The sequence below is a fragment of the Notothenia coriiceps genome, unplaced genomic scaffold, assembly GCF_000735185.1.
Source record: "Notothenia coriiceps isolate Sejong01 unplaced genomic scaffold, NC01 NC01_scaffold00037244, whole genome shotgun sequence".
In the NCBI taxonomy this organism is placed as follows: domain Eukaryota; kingdom Metazoa; phylum Chordata; class Actinopteri; order Perciformes; family Nototheniidae; genus Notothenia; species Notothenia coriiceps.
In genome coordinates this window covers 6,487,020-6,511,983 of record NW_011369945.1, presented here as the reverse complement: position 1 = coordinate 6,511,983, position 24,964 = coordinate 6,487,020, and the positions used below count along the sequence as shown (strand labels likewise).

Genomic DNA, 24,964 nt, shown 5'->3' with positions numbered 1-24,964 from the left:
TGTTGCCTCTTTTGGATGACGAATACACACTACCGCCGCCTGCTGTTAAGGAGAGTTATTGCCACTCACGCATGCGCAGTTCGTACGTGCAACTTGGCCGTCGGCTGAACGTCTTTGCGGTGTGTTCCAGTTNTCGAGGCGTGCAGGAAACTAAACCCACCTCCCCTGAACATGGGTCGACTGAAGAGTCTCGTCATGCCTGCCTACAAGCAGGTGAGCAAAGTGACTAGAACTTCTAGTCACTTTGCTCACCTGCTTGTAGGCAGGCATGACGAGACTCTTCAGTCGACCCATGTTCAGGGGAGGTGGGTTTAGTTTCCTGCACGCCTCGACGTAAGAGACGCCGCCTCTTAGCTCCAGAGTCTTGCTTCTAGACCGACAAGTTTTTGGAGCTGGAAAACAAACCGGATTCCGGAGCTAAGAGGCGGCGCCGCTGCTGTGTGAAGAGGAATAACCGGTACTTTTCAGGGTCTAGCTCCGAGCCGGCCCTGATAACGCATTGGTGTGAAAGGGGCATTAGTGGCAGTGGGTGCAGTTCCCCGTCTCGGGGAGGGAGAAAAAGAGAAACAGAGGCCGTCGAAACAGCCAGAGCCCTGCCTCTCCCCACCTCTGCTGCTCTCCCCCGCTGAATCCAACGCGGAGAATAAACAGAAGGGCAACCAGGCAACCATGGCAACCATGCTCGGGAGGTCTTATTCGCTGCCTTTGGTATATTTTGTGGCGGAAGTACAGTGCCACTTAAAAGGCCCGGCATGCCATTAAATGATTATGTGGAGAGTACAGGGACTCATCCTGGATCTGGGTCTGGATTAACACTGAGCAGAACCCAGAGGTATCACGCTCAGTGGGGGATGGATGATCCCCGCTAAATGTCACTTAAAGTTTGCCGGAAGCACTCCACGGACTCTGCAATGACAGTTCCACTCTCTGATTGTTCTCGGAAAGAAAGAGTATTTTAATCCTCTTACACACCAAAGAACACGTCCCGATGGAACGTCGCCTCACGTCTCCTGCGTCTTGGCCATGTTTCGCACTGGAACACACCGCAAAGACTTCAGCCGACGGCCAAGTTGCACGAGGGAACTGCGCATGCGTGAGTGGCAATAACTCTCCTTACTAGCAGGCGGCGGTAGTGTGTATTTGTCATTCAGAGGCAACAACCGGAAGACAGACTGCGTGATACACAGAGAGAAGAAGAACAGACTGCTTGATATAAACAAACAACAAATAGCGTGTGCGTTCCATTTTCACTCTACAGCGAGAAGCTCATGGGGCTTTCCCGAACCTGTGTTGAGAGCTGGAGTTGAATGAAATCTCACATTTGCCTTCTTAATAGTTTGTTTGGGTCCCTCACTTCCATTTCGCTTCTCATGCACTGATTCGCTTAGCTGAACAGCCAATCAGAGTGATTTATTTGGCCGACGGCCGCCTGATTCAACGTGTGAAATCGGCGGCGGAAGGTGTCGGCACGATCGAAAAGACACGACGGTGCAGTACACACCAATCTGAGTAGGGCGACACGACGCCCATCGACGGCCCGATATCTATCGACATCTATCGACGCCAATAATCGGCTCGGTGTGTAAGAGGCTTAAGAGTGTCACTAGTAGCGAAAATTCTCTTGAAGTTCAAAGAGTTGGCTTTGCGGGTTGCACTTCTAACTGGCTCTAGGTACATTGATGCATCAATGGCTGAGATGTTATGGACAATCTTGAAGAAGAGAACCAAACGAGACAATCCCTGCCTTTTCACTCAATTCCATCCAGTTCAACCGCTTAAGCATTTCTGTGACACTGCTGTCCCATTCATAATCTCCACAAATGAATATTGCACCTCTTCTTTGTACTGATTCCAGGGCATCACTGTCTTTATCAGTGTATTCGACAACTTTACATTGCAGACAGCTTTTTAACATAAAGTGTCTTGTCTCCTCAGCATGTCAGAAGATGTTACTGTGTAATACTGTACATGCCAAAAATATGACAGTTAGCCACTTCAAACAGACCATGCTCGCTTTACCTGACTGGAAGTATCATCAGAATCTTCACTGCACTCTGTTATGGAGGAATGGCCAGGTTTTTTTTATATTCTTTTTTATCTAAGCTATTTTGTCGGCTCCTGACAATTATATGTTCATGTTTTGTATAATGCATTTGAATTTGCCCTGCTGCCTTGCTTTGGTTGTTTTTTGACTCTACAAATTAAATAAACTAATTTGTATTTCAGAAAGCTCAAATGACAGCCCTCACTGATAACTGACTTTCCATTAAGTGTCACATAAATGGTTGTTGCAAACTTGATCCACTATCCAAACTTTTAACAGGCATTATTAAATTGCCTCAGGGGCACAGAACTCCCGAGGCAATTGTAAACATCTGCTAACTCTGACGTAAACGGGATTGGGGTACGGCTCTCGATTAATTAGCTAAGGTTCGTCACTTACTTAGAAAAAGGGTGATCAGTGATGTTGAGCTAAAAAACCAGGCAATGTTTGTAGCCATGCCTTTAATACATGAGCAGGATGTCGCTGATCAGATTCAGAATATTTGTAATAGATAATTTTTAGATAGAAGCTTGAGCGGTTCTTTCAATGCCATTATTTCCTTTGTACATTTTCTTTTTATTGACTGTCACTCAAGTGCCACCGTTATTTCGGGATGAATAGACTTGCTGGTTTACGTCACAAACACAGGTGCATATTGAGCACTTCAGTATTGAGCAAGAACTTAGCTTTTGTCTGCTTTGCGGCAGCTACATTTGAGAAAGCAATTTTAGCCATTCATCAGTGGAAGGACGTGCCCTTCATTAAAGTGGCTGATTTTGTCACTTCCTGGATGTACACCAGCAGTGTATTTTAGAATACATGTTGTCTGCCTCAATGTATGAGCTCCATTTAGTGATTAGGCATTTCAAATATGTTTGTGTTAATATTGGGAACTTAGGTATTAAATCTGACTCTTCATGGTAACAGGACATATGACATATTCACCATTGCAATACATAAGAAGAATGTCATGTTTCTTTGTTGCTTAACTGACTTGAGCTTTTGAGAGATAAAACATTATTTAACAACATCAAACCAGGATAAAAATAGAACTCATTACAATTAGAAGAAATGCAGATTGTATGACTGATTTAAAAGCTGGTTTTAATTGGAATAATAAGTTAATGATTTGTATTTGCTTGATGATACTTTTATGTAACATAGGATCCTTCAGATTGTCATGAATAATGCAGGCATCTCATTACCCAGCAGTTTTGTGAAACAAAGTCTTGTTTATGGAGTTTCTCACTAATGCACTTTCATAAAGTGTTTATGCAGACATTGACACAATCAGTCAGTCTTAATAGAGATGTTTGTGCGAGAAATGTTGAGATGCACTGTAGCTGTGGCACTTAACAGGATGCATCCCAGCTTCATTGGCTAGAATCCAATGGAAAGTATTGTATATAAAAAAAGCGAGTGTCAAGGTAAGTGTTAGCTTAACCAAGCTGAGCTTGTAAGTGGATATGTTTTTTTCTGTTTTTATCAACAGACCTTGAATAATTTAGACTACACTAAGCACCAATGCACACAGTATGTTTAGATGTTTATCAGGTACATGGTGTATTTTCAAAGAAAAGTGCCTCTTTAGGCAGCACACACTATTTTTAAGTATTCTGTAAGTTCAGTATTATTTGTCCAGTGTAGTAAAATAAAATACAGGGTGTCCGAGGGGTCTTAAAAAGTATTAAAAGTTGATAAATCAATTTAGCGAAAATTAAGGCTATTAAACGGCATTTTCCAAGGTATTACATTTTGTAGCTTGTTTTCAATAAGTGTATAAATTGTCCAAAGAGGTTGTATTCTACAGTCTGCCTGAAAGTAATCATTGCGTAGGTGTGTAGTGTGATTCTGTGTAGTTTATTTATGGCATCCCGTTGGGTTTGACGTCATCTGAACAGGACATCGCGCACTCACTGCTTGATAGCGCGCGAAGGTCCGTTTATGCCGGTTGCTAAACAACATCGTTATGGGGAAATGCAAGTTTGTGTCCAAATGGTTGGAAGATAAGGAGGAAGGACAATCAATACTGTAGTAAATGTTGCGCCAATGTAACCGGTTAAAACTCGAAGTGGCGATGAGGCCTTAAAATGTATGGAAGGGGTCTTAAAAAAAAAGGTCTTAAAAGGTATTACATTTGACTTCAGGATTCTTGCATATACCCTGAAATAGTATATGATTTTGCTGCTTAAATCTTTGAAAATGCACTTTTGGTTAGTCTATGGGTAATTCCACAGACCTTGCTTTTTGCCGTTTTCAATTAGAACCTTTTTTTCAATTGAAATTAATGTAAAAGTTTTTATATTTGTTTTGCAGCTATTCAATCACAGCATTTGTATAAAGATTGTTTGTTTTTTTATATTTATGCACATTTTGAAACAGTGTGGCAGTGCTTTGTCAGATCTGCAAGGTCAACCTTGACCACAGGTGATCATGTTTTAGGCTGATAGGCTTAAGCAGTGAATGCAAATGTCAGTTCCCTGCTTCACAGGGGTGAGTGTGCAGAGCAAATCAGAGGGTAAGACCTGTGTGAAATAGAAAGTGCCTCCATGATTTCACTCTCACTACACCTTACTGGTAATGGCCTTCTTGACACAGGCTTCACATTAAAGATATCAGCTTGTGTTACTGTTTACCTACAAAAGAATAAAATGCTGCCATCATTACAGAAAAACGGAAAATAAAGCCAAGCTCTATCTCATAGATTGTATCCATTTGTTTACATGATGTTTACACCTTAATGACTTTGCAATCATAGCCCCTGGCATTTAAAGCCAGACTCGGTAGAGGAAGATTAATTAAAGTGAATGTCCATACTCTACTGGAAGCCTTATTTAAATACAGGAAACATAAAAGGGAAACATTGGGTCGAAATAATAAAATCAGAGCTTCTGCTTTTGCATAGTTCAGCACATAATGCTGTTTTTATTGCTTGTATAAAAGGGATTTTATTTTGTATGAATTGAGACAATCACTACATTCTTTACAAAGCACATTTTAAACCTCCTTCATTCATTAATCAGTAAATGAAAGTCTTCAATTATTTTATTTGTCTATTTGCAATTATTTGAGTGGATAATGCATTGCCATTAAGCCAAACACAAATGGACAGTGTGTGTGAATTAGCCTCCAGTAAATAGTGGCCTTGACAGCCCCTTTTGTTAAAAATAAATATTCACCATCTTTTCATTACAGCAGAACCCCGAACAGAATGCAAGGCATAACATAATGTTGTACTGTTTTGCTGTGTAAGTGTTTGCTGTAGTTAACTGATCAATAACTGTGCTTTTTCTTTCCCAGTTGTGCTGAAAAACAAGGAACCATAGCATACTGTATGCTGAACAATTATTATAATGTGTGAAATGTGAGCTTACCTTGCACTTGCACTATACAATAATGTTTGCGTCAACAACTGTAAAGTGGAGAAGTTGAGCCTCAGTCAATTATTTCTATCAGACATTTTATCAAATGGTCATATTTGACGAATGAGTTCTCTGAGTCGCTTTCCCACTAGCAGTGATTTAAATTGAATCAATATGAGCTTTGCGTTCCTGCTGCTTATTTTTGGACCAATGCCAATGTGTCAACAAATACTTCATGAACATTAAAGCATCCCATAACTCAGCCACTCTTAACTGAGCGACAAGTCGAGTATTTTTGGTCAATACGTTTCTGTTAAAACTCCTCAGTATCCACTGACACCCCACACTGATGATTAATGACTTGACTCAATGCGATCAAGAGAACCATCAAAATGTGCCATTGCAACCGCAAGAAAAAACTAGAAAAATAAAGTCCATAAATCCCCATCCTCTTACTCCTAACGTCCATCCAAAAAAGATTACAACTCAAAGAAGGGATATTTTTTATTTGATGACTATGGTTTACCTGCCTTCTTCACCCACTAGATTTTCTTCAGTGATTACGGCAAGCTTAAAAAAATGCACTCTATTCAATGACAAAAGATCTTGATGAGAGTCAGCATATTTGTGGGGAGCGGAAACAAGAGCATTAATCAAGTGCAGGGGCAGACCAATAACGGGCTCTGTAATCACGCTGGAGCAGCTCTCTAACTTTGGGCAGCATCGCCTGGTCATTCATCATCTGGAAAAGCAAGAGGCAGAGAGGGAGATTAATAACAAGTACATTAGTCAGTGTTTAGATGCAACCAATGTGCTTCTGGGTCAAGCAACAGAGTCACAGTGCCAAAAGAGATGAGCTTGATTAGCAAATGATGTGTAAAAGAAGCATGTTATAAGCATGCTGTTTGGTAACAAATACATGAGGAAGGCTATTGGAATATTGTTCTTTTCTCTGCTATACACATGTATGTATAAGTCAAATTTTTACTCTTTTTTCCAGCACTCTTTGCAATGATTCACTATTGTGTGAAACATTATAAGAAACTTTCCAATATCCTTGTTCTCGTGTTTTCCTCATCATTTGTTTCCCCAATTTCCCTCCTTCTGGACTGTCTTGCAACAGGGATCTTGGAATTGATTGTTTTTTTCATCTTCAACTCCCTCTATCCAGAAGGCAAGTCTGTTAGCATGCACCTCACATCTGAGGCAGCCCATTATTTTTGTCTGCCTCACCTTCTACACCCTCTGTTTTCCTCTGAATTAAGGAGTCATTTGTCAATGCTTTGAGTGCCTGCCAGAAAGAACTGATGCACAGAATGCCATGTGTTGCCTGTCTAATTCAGAAAAAATTGAGTTGCCAAATAAAGAGAAGAAGAATAAGACCTGAGGGACCTGAGACAGAGAATGAACTTTTAAGATTGTGGTACAATACAATGACAGCACAATATTCCTTTGTGTGTGTGGTAAGCAGTAGGCAGAGGCAGTTACTAAATCATAGAAAGGAGGTTTGGAGTCTACAAATACAAACAAAAAATTAGTTTTTAACATCAATATTAGTCTCAATTGTAACCTGACCCCTCGCCCTTCCCCTTTTCCTTTAATTACATGTGCACAACGTACTTTAAAGCACAAGATGATTGTGTTAGGGATACATATACAATGCATATACACATACAATTACTCAGCAGTTGAACAATCAAATAAAGGTTTAATAGTCATGCTGCCTGATGCTTCCTGTGTGAGTGTAAAGTATGCACGCCACAGTTTAGCTGTTTATTGATTATCTACCCTCCCTCTTAATGCAATGTGCCCTCCAAAGACACTCCACGGTTATTGGGTTTAGTGGATCTGGATCAGTTTGAGAAAGGGTAAGTCTCTACCTGTCTGAGACCAACCCACTCTCTTCAGTCTGCGTACAAATGACACGACTTTACACATTGGAAATGCGTGCAATAGATACGCAGAAGTCCGATTTTGCGTGCATATGATACGCTAACATTTCCCATTGAGATCTAATGCCGAGTTTTGCGTGCATATGATACGCCACATTTTGTCCGTCGGGTCTTGGTAGACCAGAAGCTGTGTGGTTCATAAAAACATGTTCTTACTCAATACCAAGCCATGATTATTATTTTTATTTTAAATCGTATAATGTCGTACTTTTTTTGCCGTCTGTGAGGAAAAGAAATAGGGATCAGAGCTTCAGAATAATGAAATCTGTATTTTTAAAAATATTTTTTTCCTTCTAACTTGTTATTCTTTTNGACTTTGCCTACCGTGCAAAGGAGTTAGAGCTCCTTTTGACCGAAGGTCTCCAGGGGGGGTTTACATAAAGTTCCTGCGATGCAGTAGCTCACGGCGGCTTCCTGACAAGGTTAGAGGTCGTAATGAACCATTAAAGTGGCTCCGGCGCCCCAGGAACCAACCCCATAAAGCCTCGCAACGTGTACCCAATCTGAAAACGCAGGAATTCTTAGTGGGTGTTAACGAAACGCGTGCCTGGTTAAAGGGGTTTAGACACCCGCCTTTTACAATTTCCGCCACCGGAGCAAGTATACTCGTTGTGGACGTATGAACGATCCGGACAAGGTGAGAAGCCGCAAAGAGTTAGCACTCCTTGAGCGAAACGCGTGCGGTTAAATGTTTTTGGACGCCTCTTACCGACTTGGCCCTGCGCGCGGGGTCGTTGTGTAAATTTACATTCATACCATTCACCGCATCTTGTCACCCACACACCATTTATACATGAACAATGAAAACAACTAAGTGGTTTTTACAGAAGGAACTTCATTTACGTCAAGTATAATCTATCTGAGCACTCTCATAAATAAAACTAGCCAAATGTCAAAATACCAACTTGGCAACTTCTCTCACCGTGTGAACAACAATTCGGCAAGGTAAGAAGCAACAAGCCGACGACGAAACTCATAATGAACGAAGCAAAGACTTCCTCACTGAACCTTCATACGCTGATGGTTCGTCATAGGAGCGCTAACTCTTTGCCGAGCAAAAAGGCTTACCGGCCTTCCTAAGAACGGATCGGAAGCTCGTTCACTGAGCCTTCTGTACACGAGGTTTCGTCGTAGGAGCGTTTTAACTCTTGCCGGCCACAACTCTACATAAAAAATTGACAAGAAGGCAGTTAAAGGAACGGCTAGAAGAAGCTACGTCAGTCAGTTTACTTATTACTTACCCTGCAAAGAAACTGATAATACCGTTTTATACCCCGCTCCCAACCTTCGGGCGTTCCGAACGTGGCGTAAAGCTGCATCTAATCACTTAAATATTTCCGTTTGCCACACCTTCAATACGGCAATGGTGTGCAAAGGAGCGGCCATACGCTTACAACAAACACTTAGCCTTTTACACGCCTTTGTACCATGTGGATCATAAAAAAATTTAAAGGAGCATGGCGGTCGGAAGGGCTGCACCATACCTAGGATGCGTGCCGCAAATATTGTAACTCCGGGGTCCCGGAGTCTCAATTTACTTTAAAGACATAAAAACATTAGAAAAAAAGAAAGATAAACAATAAGAAAAGATTTATTGTGTGACAATAAAATCCGTTGTTAACTCTATCGTGTCCAATAGGAACAAAAATAAAATAATCAAATTTAAGATAATTACGAGCCCGAAAAATTCGTACGAAAATCGGCATTTATTTAAAGAGGACTTTGTCTGCATCCGGATATTCCCTGTAAAAGCTCGTAGTAACGCTTATGTGTGGTGTTGGGGTGACTTGACCTAATCAAGTGAGTCGAACTTCGAGACACTTAACCTAACAAAAGTCGGCGGTTACGTGCAACCCTATAGTCCACTAATTACTGCCATACTATACGGCTTTTTGTAAAGTCCTCAAAATCCTACCGGCGCTTCGTGTGATGGATGTGGTATTAGGAGCGGTATAATCAAACCCTGATGTCAGGCAACGAACCGTTTGGGGACACTAATTAGAAAGTTTGAGACCCTGACGACAATCAAATCTACAACGCTCAGCCGTCACGCGGTTCCAATGCGATTCGCAGTTTGTCGAGAAACTTAGCTTGCTTTGGTGCCAGTCTGATAGGTTTGAACCTGAGCTTGCGGGGTTTGTGGGGGGTCTTGTGTGTACGACCGATAACACAAAGCGTGTGACCCAAAAGCGGTTGTATCAAGATCCGTGCATCGAGAGGACCTCTTAACATCAAATTTTCTGAAAAGTAATAAGGGTGTTGTTCTCAACCGGTCATAAATTTGAACACCTGTGGGGACCTCCAAATCTGCATACCCTTGTGAACGCACACATGTTTACATTTTGTACGATTTAAATTATTTACCCACTTTTAGCGAACGCGAGGTATTACACGGTCGTAAATTATAATATGGGTGGTTACTGTCGAGTAACAATGAAACCATGTAAGATGAGGTGAATGTTAAGTCCTCTCATTGGACGGCATAAAAATGAGGTGATGTAAATAAAAACATATGAAACTGGTCTAAATGACTAATTACTACCACGTTATATTTGTTGTAATTTCGTCTGAAAATCAATGCTGGACTCATTTTAAGTCCCTTTCCACTAACAGTTCGACCGGTTCGTTAGTCCTCTATAAACTTATCCAACCACGAACTCTTCTGATTGTATAATAGACGGAGTCTAGAGATATTTCATATAGATTAATTAGCAATAAGAGATGATATTAATTAATTTTTGACATATATTAACGGGATAAAACGTGTAGGGAAAGTTCTAAAGTTCTAAAAGATTTCGCAAATAAACTGTATAGTATATGTGTATGATGACCACATACGTTACTTACTTTTTGAACCCGAGTTGTCGCAAGGGTTTGTTACGGAATGTTATGTAGATAGTTATACACAGATATGGAGGATGGTAAATTGACGGAGTTAAGAACGGTGTAAAGAAATATGATAGATGTATGTATTCTCATATTAAGTACACATATTATAGTCAATTTATTCACGGGAAGTTGTATCATATTGTAACGTCTTTCGCGTTATATAACTGCATTAATGAAACAGTCCGGAATTAAAATAGACCATATAATTACGAGCGGGTAATACCTATGTTCGGTAAATAGTGGCGTAACAATCATAGAATTGGGGAGGTTGAGATAAATCATATTGTTTGGTGAATGCAGTTTGAACCAGAGTAGCAGCATGGAGGTCGGATCGTCACCAAAATAAATAAATAATTAAGTGGTCCGAAAAAGGTTAATGACAAAAAAAAATACACAAAGCCTAACCTTCCTCAGGCAGTGTGTTTGCACCGGAGACAGGAGACCCCCCCTTGATGAGAAACTCTAAGAAATGATCGGGGAATCCCTCCGGAGTGGAGTCATGACGACTGGATCTGAATTATTGTTTTGTATTTGGTGGTTTGTGTTCCAGCTGTTGATCAGCAACTCTATATCCATAATCCACCAGTTAAAGGAAATACAACTAGGCCTAATGTGTTGTATTATAGGCCTATTAGCTGTTCAATTGACCACATATGGTGTTCTTAATTTCCATACCTCCTGTGTTTTACGAGCAACTTATCAAGTCTTGGCAAACGGCATACAACAACATGATTAAACGTGATAATAACTTGGGCCTATATAAAACCATGCTCGTATACAACCTATAGAAATGCAACACGGCGTCAGTTTAGACGTAATTCTGTCCTTACCGCATCATTTATGAGAAAACATTGCACAACATATTCGAGGTGGTTTTAAATAACATATCCGTATTTATTTATTTATCCAAGTTGTGTTTTTGTGTGCACTGAGGAGTCGCAAACAGGCATTTGTTTAATCATTTTAAGATTGGCTTTAATCAATGTTTGAAAATGAATTCTTCATAGGGCTATGATAATTGAGAGGTAGGCCTAACATTTTATTCATGGTATTATTTCCACATATTTCTCTCCATTCTTCCTTCTGCCAACGGTGTCGCAGTTTCTCGTCTCTCCCGTTGTTGTGCTTAGTGCGTACGTATGGGTTAGAGTTTGCGTGGAGGACCGCACGTTTTCCCGTCAAGTTAGTATTTTGTAAATCGCAAACATTGCGTAGAAACTGGTGTACGCCATTTTTTGAGCGTATATCCCTTTATAAATGAGGCCCCTGAGCCCCACTTATTTTCCTCACAGACGGCAAAAAAAGTCAGACATTATACGATTTAAAATAAAAACAATAATCGTGGTTTTGGTATTGAGTAAGAACCGTAAGAACATGTTTTTATTAACCACACAGCTTCCGGTCTACCAAGACCCGACCGGACAAAAATAAGTGGTGCAGGCACGAAACGTGGCGTATCATATGCACGCAAAATCGGACTTCTGCCTATCTATTGAACGCATTTCCAACGTGTAAAGTCGTGTCATTTGTACGCAGACTGAAGAGAGTGGGTTGGTAAGGTAGAGAATCAACATTACATTTGTTTAAAACCAAATAATTCCTTTTTTTTATGGGCCAAAACTGTTTGCTGTTAGGAATGTAACTTCTTGAATCAAAATGCTAATCTGAATGTAGTTGAACTAAATGTGGATCACACCTCTCCCTACATTGCTTGTTTGAGGTCCAGTTGAATCAAGAAAATGTTTATTATGTTTTTTCAATGAATTGATAGATCTATTTTCGCAAAGGATAATGCCCCTCTGTACACAGCTGGTCCACTTTTAATTTAGTTTGAACCCTAGTTGAGTCCACAACTATTTAATGGCATGAATCAAGTTTGCCAAAGCAAGATGGACCTACAGTGAAGAATGAGTTAGCGCTTGTAGATATTGTCTAGTGTTACTGGGAGAATTGCAATTGATACTTAAATAAACCCTCAGTAATAATTGTTGTCACTCAGAAAAATAATGAATAAACCGTAGATGATCTAATGGTGTAGGGATTAGGTGATATTGTTTTTTGTGAGCATCCTTTAGTTGAGGCTGAGGGTGAACATTTTGTCAAAGTGAATGATCAGTATTTATCGGAAAAATTATTTGTTTGTAATTAGTGTTCAAATAAATGTTTTTTCCCACACGTCTTGATTTCCAAATATCATGTAATGCAGTCTTTCTTAAGAAACTGCCCATAAACACCATACAGTCGACTGATTTAGCATAGTTTTTGAGAACAATTAACTTGTGATATCCGTGGCATATCACATTACTCCACCTTTTAATTCACCAAGTTTCTCTTTTGTGGTCTGCTGCAGGGCATCCCAAGTGGACCAGATAGGCAAATATCTTGATGATGTTTCCACAGATTTTCTGAAAATCTTACTAGAGAAGCCTTAAGAAGCACGCGTTGCACTATTCCTCTTTCCCTGTTAACAAAATCCTTATGGTAGCCAGTGCATTGTTTCTAAAAATATAATTGGTGTTAGTACGTCCGGCAGGCCTTTCCTCTTTACAAGCTGAATTTCAACTGTCACTGAATAATGTGCTCAAGTAACAAATATAAAGGCACAGCTGACATGAGCTGAAGTGGCATCTCTTCAGTCTCCTGTGTTGTTCCTGCCAGTGACACAACGTCAGCCTTACAGGACAATACCGTTCAGGAGTCGGAAGGCTGACATCTTTGTTCTCCGCTGGGGAGCTCAAACAAAGGATGCTGGGACTTTATTTGGTATGCATTTCGGATTTATTTTGTAAGAAAATAGGTATTTTCACATGCAAATGTGTTCATCAAAGATTCTGAAAAAAAAGATTTCCCAGTGGACACCAGAATAGTACATAAAGAAATACACAGTTTACAAAAGGCATATAAAAACACAAACACACAAATGCATGTAAGAATTAGTTTGTACTGGTAATACAACTAAATTTATTGCAACAGCCCACATGGGTGACTATAAGAAACATGTAGGGAAACACTAAAGTCCTTTTTTTCTGAACACAGACATTATTTTACATTGACAGTCAGATGCTGAGGTTGGACATTATGGTATCCCTGATAAATAGAACCACAAATTACTTCTGATACAATAACATTGTGACATTATTTCCCTTATAACTCCTTCAGCTCCAGGCATGAGGGATCATTTCATTTTCATTTTCATTTACAAGGTTCTCAATTGCATATTGTGACCATGTAAAACAAAGGAAATTGGGGGAGATAAGTATTATCTTGTTAACATGTCAAATAAAAAGTTAAATTCCTGCACACTGTCAGTACCTTTTTTACATTTTAGCTGAAAATCCTTGAAGAATCAAGAATGAAAATGTCCTGAAATAAACCAACATGGGCATGTTGGACTGCTAAAATGGATATTAGATGCTCATTATGAGTTGAGAAAAGAAATCCTTCCTAATAGGCCCACACTCTTATAATAGTATCTCCCAAATGCACAAAACAAAGAAGAGACACTTATGATAGACTATCAGCACTAAATTAAAAAGAGCACCGTTATCCTTGGTTTGATGTGTTTGCTTGAAGGGATTTTTTAAATAAACCGAAGTGACATTTCGAAGACACCTGGTTTTCACAGGACAGTGACAATATTCAGAGGAGATTAAAAACCGTTATACAAATAAATGAAAAGCCATTTCTGTCCAGCGAGCAAACTTTTTACTTTGTATCTTATTCACTTTCTGTCTCAGTCACTCAATGCACAAAGACAACAGGACAACACTATTATACACTTAACTCTAGCACAGGGTAATCCATTTGACCAAGATGGCTGCTTGAATTCTATTATTTTCACTTAAAAACAGGCAAGTCCTAACCAAATAACCTTAAAAAGCTGCCAAAAAGCTTGAGCAGATGGGGCTTTAGGTAACTTCAAGGCACCTCCCTTAAAATGCCCTTCCTATACTTTCCAAAGGGCTCCCTTCTTTGAAAGGAAGGCAGGGGATCCTACTGGCTCCAACTGCAAAGCCTCACCAGCTACCTGTTATCCATGTTGAGTTTTTTCTCTTCAACAAAACAAGGTAAAAAGTTTAGTCAAGAATCTTGTCTGTGCCGTTTTGTTGAACGGATAAGTGGCGCCAATAGGAAAACCAACCAATTAGGAACACTCATTCTACTTGAGCATCCTGTTGTATTGTGCTTTGTATTTATCTAAAGGAAGCCACATCACATGTCTTTCCTCACAACTTTGCATGTCGATGGTTTGTTCAGTTAGTTACAAGTCAATAGTTGCTGGGAAAGTCTCAGATCCTTCACATAAGATTTATTAAATAAAGATCATAATGTGCTAGATTTTCAGATTCATCCCCTTCCCAATTTCTTCATAAAATGAACTGTGGCTTGTTCATATGCAGCCGCATCTTGGAATGGTTTGAATAATTTGGCACTTCATGTCTTCTTCCCAACTGGCGACATCAGCCAGTTTGTCTCCACAAACAGCTGTGGAGCAGATTTCAGAACAACATTGGAAAAAAAGTAACACTGTTTATTAAAATACATTAAATACTGATACTGTTACATACAGGGAAAAGTCTGGCTTTTTTTCTTTACGATAATAAGTCACTGTATCCGACATATTATAAAAATATACTATGTCATATTTCAATTTTTTTTACAATTTGAAGGCAATTTAATACACCTAAATACCTATACAACTTGGTAAAATAACTGGCTTACCTTTTTCTTTATTTTACAAACATTTTTGAAAAAAAGAATGTTTTCATAAACAAATACTTGATCAAGCATAAAAATCAAATCCTATTTTGGGGTTTGTTTTTTCGTTTTAAATCCCATTCCGGAAAATGAATAAACACACCTATACAAAAAACAACTGACGTTTACAAAAGTGTTGGCCACCGTATTCCAAAGCTACAAATATCCATGCTCTTGGCAGCATAGCATAATATCTTGGCACTGACACTTGCATCACACTAACAGTGTTTGGTCTCACTATATCATAGTAATGGCTTTAAACCTTTTCCATTTCAACGTTGTGATATTGCAGCCTTGTGTATCGAACACTGTAGCGCTGAGAACACTTATTATCAGACACAATGCTTTTGAATAGAAAAGGAACACTACAGCTGGTTAAGATGTTGCTGGATGCAGGTAACAATGGCATCTAGTATCTACTCCCCATAAATGTTGCCAGAAGAAGATACCACCAGGGGGCACACAACTACAAGGCAGATGAGACAGCAGTGGAGTGCTGAGCAGCCTTGTTCAATAGCCATGAAGAGCCTTAGAGAGAAACTGAGGAGTTGAAAAGTAAGGTATGGAAAAGGGATTGATTATGAGCCTTCTAAAATAAATCACAGGACGTTTCAGATGTAGACTGCATGAAAAACCTGCTGTACTCATCGGTTTAAAAGCAGCAGCTTGTGTAGCAGTTTTCAAATGAACAAACAAATAACAGGGTACATAATATAAACACATCAGACACATATGACACCTTCAGGAAGGTGAATTTCTCACTGCATTATAAAGTCACTGCCATAGGCGCTGTTACTGAACATCATTTGATTGCGTTTACGTTGTTGTGGTTCTTGTTAAACAGTACCCTATCTTTGCTAAAACTTGCCGGAATGTAGGGATGACATTGCATCGTATTATTATGATCATTTATTTAGATTTCCAGAAGAATAAGGATGCCAATGTAAATATTGAGACTGTCTTTGCAGAGGAGTGGCAAAGAATGGTGCTCAGCCAAATCTGGGATCAATCTGATTTGCAAGAAAACTCGTTATCATTCAGTAATTTCAAATCCCTAAGAAAGGATGAACGGGAAGACAACGGACAATAAGATGCTTCAGGTCTTGACGAGAATAAAACATGTTAACGACACGTTGTGTATATAGTTTGCGTTGGTGTGATGTTTCAAGTTAAACAGTGATAGCCCAGACAAATCTAATTGTCAGCTGCAAAATCACATCTTCTTCCACACAAACACACTTCTTCTCCAGCTTGCAGGATTCTTAAAGGCACTGTGGTGTTTAATTATCCCAAACAAATTTCAACAACCTGTAATCCAGTAATTTAAATATGCAGGATCTCCATACATGTCATGTTTCAGGGATTAAATCCATACAGAGGGCTTGCCCTCTCCCGATTTGCTGCTGCTGCTGTTGCTGCTACTGCATCCTCCACTGCTGCCTCCTTTCCCATGCTTGAATCTATGCTTTCTCTCTTTATGTGGCTGAGGCTGAGGCTGTGCCTGTATGATATTACTTTGGGGCTTGTCATCCTGGTTGTCCCCAAGCTGCTCCTCTGCCCGGTGCTGCTGACTGTATGCCTGGATAGCTGCCTCCAGTTGCTCATGAGCTTGCTGGATCATGTCTTTGTTCAACGCAACGCGGGCCTCCCCTCCAGTAGGAAAGTTATCCTCATTGCTACCAAATTGCTGCTGCTCTTCCTGGGCAATGTTTGCCCGGTTTTGCTTGCATGCCATTTTAGCGTTGCTAAGGTCTGTGTATGGCATCTGTTCTGGTTTGACCACAATGTTGTAGCCAGGTGGAGCTGATGGGGTATTCCAAGAAAAGGGGTAACCAACATAATCTGCAGGACCATCTCCACCCAACCCTCCCTCAGAGCCTGCCTCAGGCCCTGTCCCCCCTACTGGACCCTCCACACCTCCATTGGTGCCCAGCAATCCCAACTGGTACTCATCCTCCTGAGGTGGGCAGCGCCGACGGCGGAGAATATCACAGATGGTACCAATCCCCAAATGCAGCATCTCCCAGATATTGAGCGTGAGACAAAGGACAGTGACACCATACATAATGCGCAGAAAGATGGTCTTCTCTGTAGGCCGCGAGACAAAGCAGTCAACGCTGTGGGGACAAGGTTTCCCCGAGCACACAAATACAGGCTTCACACGGAACCCATACAGCAAATACTGCCCTGCAAGGAAGCCTGTTTCTAGCAGTGTACGAATCACCAGTTGCAAAACATAAACCCTCATCAGCCCTTCATCTCTTATACGTTTTCGCCCATCATGGCGAATTTTGGGCCTGGGTGTTGGCTGCAATGGATCCCGCAGCCTTTTTGGCGGCTCGATCTCTGGCACCTCATAAATCATGGGATCGTCCTCTTGGTCATCCTCCGCCTCCTCGATGCCCCGGTGCTGCTGTGCTCCAAAGAAAATTTTCCTGGGCTTCCTGTGCGTGTATCCCCCTCCTCCTGTTCTAACTGCAGCAGAGCCACTTCCTCCTTTGGCCTCATCCAATCGTGCAATTTTGTTGACAGCATAGCCCATGTACATGAGAGAAGGCATAGCAACCAATATAATCTGGAAGACCCAAAAGCGAACATGAGATAGAGGGGCAAAGGCGTCGTAACAGACATTCTCGCAGCCCGGCTGGCCAGAGTTGCAGACAAATTTGCTCTGTTCGTCATAGTAGATGGACTCTCCCCCAACGGCAGTGAGGACAATGCGGAAGACGATGAGCACGGTGAGCCACAGCTTCCCCACGAAGGTGGAGTGGTTGTGGATCTCCTCCAGCAGCCGCGTGAGGAAGCTCCAGCTCATGGTGTCGCTGGACAGTGGGGCAGACAGTGTCCCTCCCTCACCTGTTCACAGACTCTGAAGAAAGTAAAGGAGGAGGAAGGGGGAAACAAGAGGGAGAAAAAGGAAGACATTATGAGTTAACAGTCAATAAATGCAAATGTCCAAAACATTTTATTAAAACAAGCAACAAATAAATAAGCAAGGTGGGAATAGGGATGATTTAATAATTGCTTTAATTAAAATCAGTGTTCTTCTCTCGCTCGGGAAATTCATAAATCCGTAATTTGATCTGTTTTATTTTGCAAATGGTATACACACAAGGAAGTTTGAGCTCAGTGCCACAATAAGGTTGCTGTGAAGTTTGGGAATGTAAGGGGAACTAGAAGACGAAGCAGGGTGGAAGGATGATATCCGTAGAAGGCAAAATAATCCAAATAGGGAATTTGCTATCGTAAAATACACACACACTTTATTTAACAGCCTATCTCTTTTTGAAGAATAAATCCTCTTAGTGAGCCTTCTTCTGTGTGAGGTGCAGTTTTCAGGATTGTATTAACTTGACTGGTTTGTTCTGGTTGGGAACTAAATAGCATTTTGTTGTGTGTGTGTGTGTGTGTGTGTGTGTGTGTGTGTGTGTGTGTGTGTGTGTGTGTGTGTGTGTGTGTGTGTGTGTGTGTGTGTGTGTGTGTGTGTGTGTGTGTGTGTGTGTGTGTGTGTGTGTGTGTGTGTGTGTGTGTGTGTGTGTGTGAGCTTGAGCACAGTTTAGGAAGAGAGGGACATATTGCCTATGTAGGTTATGTCTAGGCTCCAGGCAGTCCATCAAAACCAGCAGAATCAGCAGGTGGCCAGGCACAAACTGTTGGAGCGGGGAGACAGACAGCAGACCCACATTAGCTGAGACAGTGAGGCGGAACCCAAACACTGCTGTCCCTTTGGGGCGGCTGTTGGGTATGAATATGACACCTCCACAGTACTTTCCCTCTTATGAACCCACAATAGCACATGGCTTATTGTCAGCTAGACTGAGAAGAAAATCGCAGCATGAACACTAGCTTAGTTTGGGGTCTAAAGGGTTTCCAGGGACGATATCCTTACCAATCAGTTGGAGAGCTTAGCCGGAGTGAGCTGCAGTTGCAGCAGGATGGAAAATATAGCTTGCAGAGACGACCATGGGCTCCCAGACCTCTGCTTTGTCTCTACAATAGGAGCAGAGAGGGTGGGAATGTTTTGAAAAGGCTTGCGATGAAACATGTGTCATTTTGATCGCTGTGACCATATAAGGATATGACTAGGACACAGCAGGAAAATATCAGGAATTCCTATCCTGCATATTACCCACATACAGTAAGAGGCCAAAAATCACGCTTCACGCTGGAGTCCTTATGAACGAGCTCACTGTGAGCATCTGTTAGCGTCAGTGCCCGACATGTATGAGTAAGCAACAAATGCCCGGAATGGTGCGTGAGGCATTCACAAGGACACAGAGTCATAACAGAGTCCTTCCATGGTCGAGCTCTGTCTGACAGTTCGAGTATTACATTGTTTCATTTTTTTTACATTCCTCTACTGTGCAGCACAGTTGTTCTTCCAATAATAATAACCAGATTTGGTCACAGAAATACATTACACTGCAAAAACGTTAAACTCCTTTGATTTAATATAATCAAAGTTATTGTGCTGTTCAATGTTTGAGGGAAATTGTTTGATTTTGAGTGCATCTCTGTTTTTTTTTCCTATACATCATGGCTGTCATTTCTGTTATTATTAATTTTATTGGACTTTTGCGAGTTAGTGGATTGAATTAGTTATGAATTACTTATTTACTTACTTACTTACTACTTATCTATTGTTCTGATTGTGCCTTCAGGCTGAGTAGTTTTGCAAGTGCATGCTCTCTCATTTGCCGTGCAAGTTATATGTTCCAGCTCTTTATTTAGCTCTTTAGTTTACACCGGGGGACAATTTAGTCTGATTTGGGATCTTCATGATTGAGAAAAACATTCCCAATAGTTTTCCAAAATGTAATTCTTGGGTGTGATGTAACAGGGACTTTATTTAATGCAATTCTTTATTTTGAGACCCAGCTAAAAACAATCCGTGCACATTCAAAAGAGTCCTTTGATAAAGCTTTATTTTTTCTTTGTAGTGTTCTCAGTGATTTTGTGCACCAGGAACTGTGGTACTCCCTCCTAACCAGAAGAGGCACTCCAGTCCAGCCTGTCGTGTGCCTCGGCTTAATACTTCTGCTACCTGTGCCTCATATAACCTGGCATTTTGCTTTCTCATCCAATTAATGTCTGCGGGAGCTATTGGGCCAGTTAGGGGTAAGAAGCTCACTTTGTGCATTAAGTTACTTGTGTGAGTAAGTCTCCTGAATACCCCCCAAAAAGACAGCAAGCTGGCTTTCTGTCTGTTACTCTGATATAAACAATTTGCATCAAAGTGGTGGAAATCATGACAAACGTGAAAACATCTAAAGCACATCAGATGTAAATTCCAAAGTCAGAATAGAAAACAAGGAAAACTTAACAAAGGTCATGAATGTGTAATAATGGGTCATTGAACTATCAGTCTCTCAAATACATCTGAGCACATGATATAGCTCATAGCCCTTCCAGAACAGTACTAGGTCAAAGGTCAACAAGTTCACTTCCTAAGGGGTGGACTCTCTACATCAATGTATCTCATGCACCGATTCAATCAGACGGTTACAAATACGGTTAGCGTCACTGGAGGGATTCCCTCAGTCATGCGATTTCATCCCTTGGGATCCAAAAAGACTCACATACAAGCTGACACACACACACACACACACACACACACACACACACACACACACACACACACATAGTCAAACATAATGTGGAGTAGAGACACAATGTCCATGTACGTAAATAAACAAAAGAATACTGGGACTAACTGAGGTGCTTCTCTTCCACATTACTGACTCATAAAGAGGTCACAGCACTCCAGCTGGAGCGCCCAGGGTCGGGAGGGAGGAAGGGAGGGAGGGACACCAGTAGAATGAGCCAACCGTGGAACAAACAGCAACCTCTGCGGGGGACAACTGCAGGTGAATAGGGTTCTTAACTGTTCAACGGGAAGATTTTCTGTTACTGAACACACATCATCAAGGGGAGTCCTGAGCAGTAAGAGGTGAAGGTACATGACAGGTCTGCCAATTCATGGTGTCCGTACATCACAATCCTGCAACAATAACTGTCCTTTAACCTGGTAAAATACCGATCTTTAGAAGCAATTGGTGCATTATAACATTAATATAAACTGTAAAACAGCCAGTACATGAATAAAGCCTTTGAGATGAGGATTTCAGGACATTCTGTAAAGCGTAACATGCTTCAAATGTGCATCTTAAAACATTATAAGTATAAGTAGTAATATGGTCTTTTGAAAGCAACATTTTGACATTTCCTTTGTGAAATAGTTTTGTTTCATTAATGTTTCGACTCATGTAAAGGTTCACTTTGCATGGTAATGCAGGTTGTCTGTGATAAGAGTGTCTATGTTAAAAAGGCCAGTGGCCAAAACATTGTTTTAATAATAATAATTTAAAAAAAATAAGATAATAATATTAAAACAATTCTTTAATATTTGTAAAAGGGTATATATCTTTCCATTGTTTTGGCGGACTAGCACAGTATTTGTAAAAAAAATTCAGTAGTAATTTTAACTATACAATTAACACATGCAACAGGGCAAATATCCAAATTAGCAAAGCAAAAGATGAATGGAGATCATGATGATCTTTGCGAGAGAAGGCAAAGAATATGCAGATGTCAGAGTATCTTTGATCATGGTGAAATTTGAACACGTGGGTTTGCTATCCTGGCTCCAAAATGGTGGAATGAGCTCCCCATTGAAATCAGGACAGAAGATAGCTTGCACATCTTCCGGCGCAGACTGAAAACTCATCTCTTTCGACTCCACTTCGAGCGATAGAATTACTAACAAAGAACTGCTAACAGAGCACTTATATACTAATAAAGGACTGGCTTATCTACAGTAAAGCCAGTTGAGTAGCGCTTGAAATGTTTGGCTCTATGAAACCTGATGTACTTATATGATTCTGTTTTCTTCAAGGTTTTATCTTCCTGGTCAAATGTACTTATTGTAAGTCGCTTTGGATAAAAACGTCAGCTAAATGCAATGTAATGTAATGAAGATAATCTTCATAAATACTGCAGTTTCTGTCTTTCTAATCCTCAGACATTATTTAAACTAGCTGTTATAAAATCAAGAATGATTCAGACATTGTAGACTCAATCTGGTATTCATAACACAAAGCTTGTCCAATTTGTAATATGAATGTCTGACTATCAATATAAAATGCAGCTAATTTTGTCCAGTCTTCAGTGAAAGGCTCAATTTCAAGAGTATATTGTTGCTGTGGGACTCCTCTGTGACCACAGCCGCTGTCCGTGACAGTTTACCAGCCATTGTTGCTTAGCAACTTACAAACAACTCTAATAGTTATGTATCTGCACTATGAAAACCCTCCCATCCATCAGGAAAAATAATAACTGGTGATTTTTATGTAGTCCCACACCTCCCTGGCATGTCTCACCATGGACAATTCCTAAATAAGACTTCCATCATCTATCAAGGAGTGTGGAGCCACAGGCAAAGCAATGAGCCCCACTGAATTGGGTTAGCACTTCTGAAATCAGCCGGCTTCCCAAGAAAGTGATTATATTCCATCTTTAAGGGCAAGTGTATGTTGCCAAGCTCTAATCACAAAATATAGCCTTTACTCAGTGGATATTGCACTGAGCTCCGCTTTTTGGCTTGCATGGTCCTTTTGCTCTGAAACATTTTACCAGCAGGCTTGACCCAAGATTATAATCATTAATGTAGAATAGGGAAGTGTGTTTCCCTTTTGTGGCATAAAGTCAAGCATTGAATGTGGGCATTCTGTTTTTTGATATTCGACAGGGCTCATCTGAGGTACTGAGACTGCCCAGTTCCTTGAGGATACAGAGGCACACATCAGACAGTTTGCAGATGAGTGTCAATGTGACACATCAATATTTCCAAGTCTAAGGCCCATTGGTGATGTGCCAGAACTACCAAAGAGGAGAGAGCAGTGGTCTTGAATATAGGGTGAAATGTACAGTAGTAACATGGTTTGGAAAAGAGACCTATCATTGATGGATGGAAGGATGGATGTGTTGATGGATGTATAGATGGGTCAATGGGTTGATGGATGGGCCACCAAAACAGTGAACTGTAATATATTGTCAGAAAGAAATCTGACTTTGAAGGTTTGCATTTGTGCATCAAATGTGAGTGCTGGAAATGAGTGGGTGACAAGAATACTAACATGCATAATGGGTCTGCCATAACTACATCACCAGTTTATATTAGGAACCATGAAATATTGCTTTATCTGCAGCAAACAGAAGGCAATACTTCAATTATATTGAAATGTTTAAGTTGAATAGGATTGTTTACACAAAAGGACTGTTTCATATTTGTTTTAAGATGCTAAACAGTGTCACTCTCGCTCATGTGGTAAACATACTAAATCCTTTTTGTAATAAATGTTTTCCTGTTTAGTGAATGTCATTCAAATAAATGCTCGAATCAAATGGACCATTATTTTAATTAGGTTACCATTCAAAACACAAAAGCACAGTTAGCCAGAGAGCTCCCATATACTTTTGTTCAACAAAGAACATAAAACAAACTCCTTAACATTAACAACGTTATATACACACATTTTGGAAAAATACGTTACTTGTCTGCTCTTTTGGTACACATATCATTTTATCCAGTGTGTGTGACACTGTGCAATTTGCCATCAGCACAGCAGAGTGTAAAAATTAGATTTTTCAAAGGGGACAATTCCAATGTGAGCTCACTGCCAATAAAGGCCCTGACACACCAAACTGACACCAAAGAACACGTCCCGACGGAACATGACTGTTGTGTCGCCTCACGTCTCCTGCTTCTTGGCCAATAGTCGCACTGGAACACACCGCAAAGACTTTAGCCGACGGCCAAGTAGCACGTACGAACTGCGCATGCGTGAGTGGCAATAACTCTCCTTACCAGCAGGCAGCGGTAGTGTGTATTCGTCATTCAAAAGAGGCAACAACCGGAAGACAGAGAAGAAGAACAGACTCCGTGATATAAACAAACAACAAATAGCGTGTGCGTTCCATTTTCAGTCTCGTCCATCGAAAACATGTCTAGTGCGGTACTGGAGCTATCAGCCATTGGAGTGTTGCTTGCGGAAGACATTCTTCGTGCCTTCTTAAAGCGTTTGTTTACATCCCTCACTTCCGTTTCGCTTCTCATGCACTGATTCGCTAGCTGAACAGCCAATCAGAGTGATTTATTTGGCCCGACTGCCCGACCCGACGCATGGCAGATTCAATCAATCAATAAATCAATGTTTATTTATATAGCCCAATATCACAAATGTTACATTTGTCTCAGTGGACTTCACAGTTTGTACAGAATATCAGTATGACAATACGACACCCTCTGTCCTTAGACCCTCACATCGTACAAGGAAACGTCCCAACAACCAACAAGGATCTCAGAGATTTCATGTTACCTTCGGTCTCGAGAAAAGAATAGTCGAGGTGAAAACAACTTAGTCGAAGGTCAAACACAGCCTGCCGTCCGTGTGGGATAGGCAAAAAATTCTCACGCGAATTCTGAAGGAAAAATATTTCGATATCCAATCCGACTAATCTAAGTCGGGGATAAAACGACTATATCCGAAATGAAAAAGCCCCCTGTAGAATGAAAAAGGAAGAGAGACAGATATGGCACATGAGAGTACAAGGCTAATTTGGGGCGAAGGGGTTAAAGAAAAAGAAAAACCCAGATATATGCGGCCCTAGGCCTCAAGTACCTTACAGGACGCCAGGACACATTACCTAGCGCTCCAGGACCTAGCGCTCAGCACCGACACCAGGACCTAGTATTCAGGACCTACCTTAAGGAGCACCTAAAGTAGAAGGATAATATGTGTGTACGTAAAGGTTTGTAAACCTATGGTACAATCTTTACAATAATAGAAAAGTTACATGTGTGCCGTAGATACGTGCAGACAGGCAGGACCCTCTCCTAGGGAGGAGACAACAGAGGGACTCCAGAGGGTAAAAAGGGAAATTTGACACCCCAAAAGAGA

General features: G+C 40.7%; 2 protein-coding genes across 2 annotated transcripts in view; one reads left to right on the top strand and one right to left on the bottom strand.

Annotated features, from left to right (window-relative positions):
• Positions 1-24,964, top strand: part of LOC104965235 (astrotactin-2-like) — a 102,775-nt gene that overhangs the window by 46,786 nt on the left and 31,025 nt on the right. The gene's annotated exons all lie outside the window — the stretch shown is intronic.
• Positions 13,025-18,960, bottom strand: gjc1 (gap junction protein gamma 1). Its single transcript, XM_010793373.1, has 2 exons — positions 18,895-18,960; positions 13,025-17,874 (listed from the first exon to the last, which is right to left on the bottom strand). Exon 2 carries the CDS (start codon positions 17,818-17,820, stop codon positions 16,369-16,371), a length of 1,452 nt encoding a protein of 483 aa, XP_010791675.1. The 5' UTR covers positions 17,821-17,874; positions 18,895-18,960; the 3' UTR covers positions 13,025-16,368.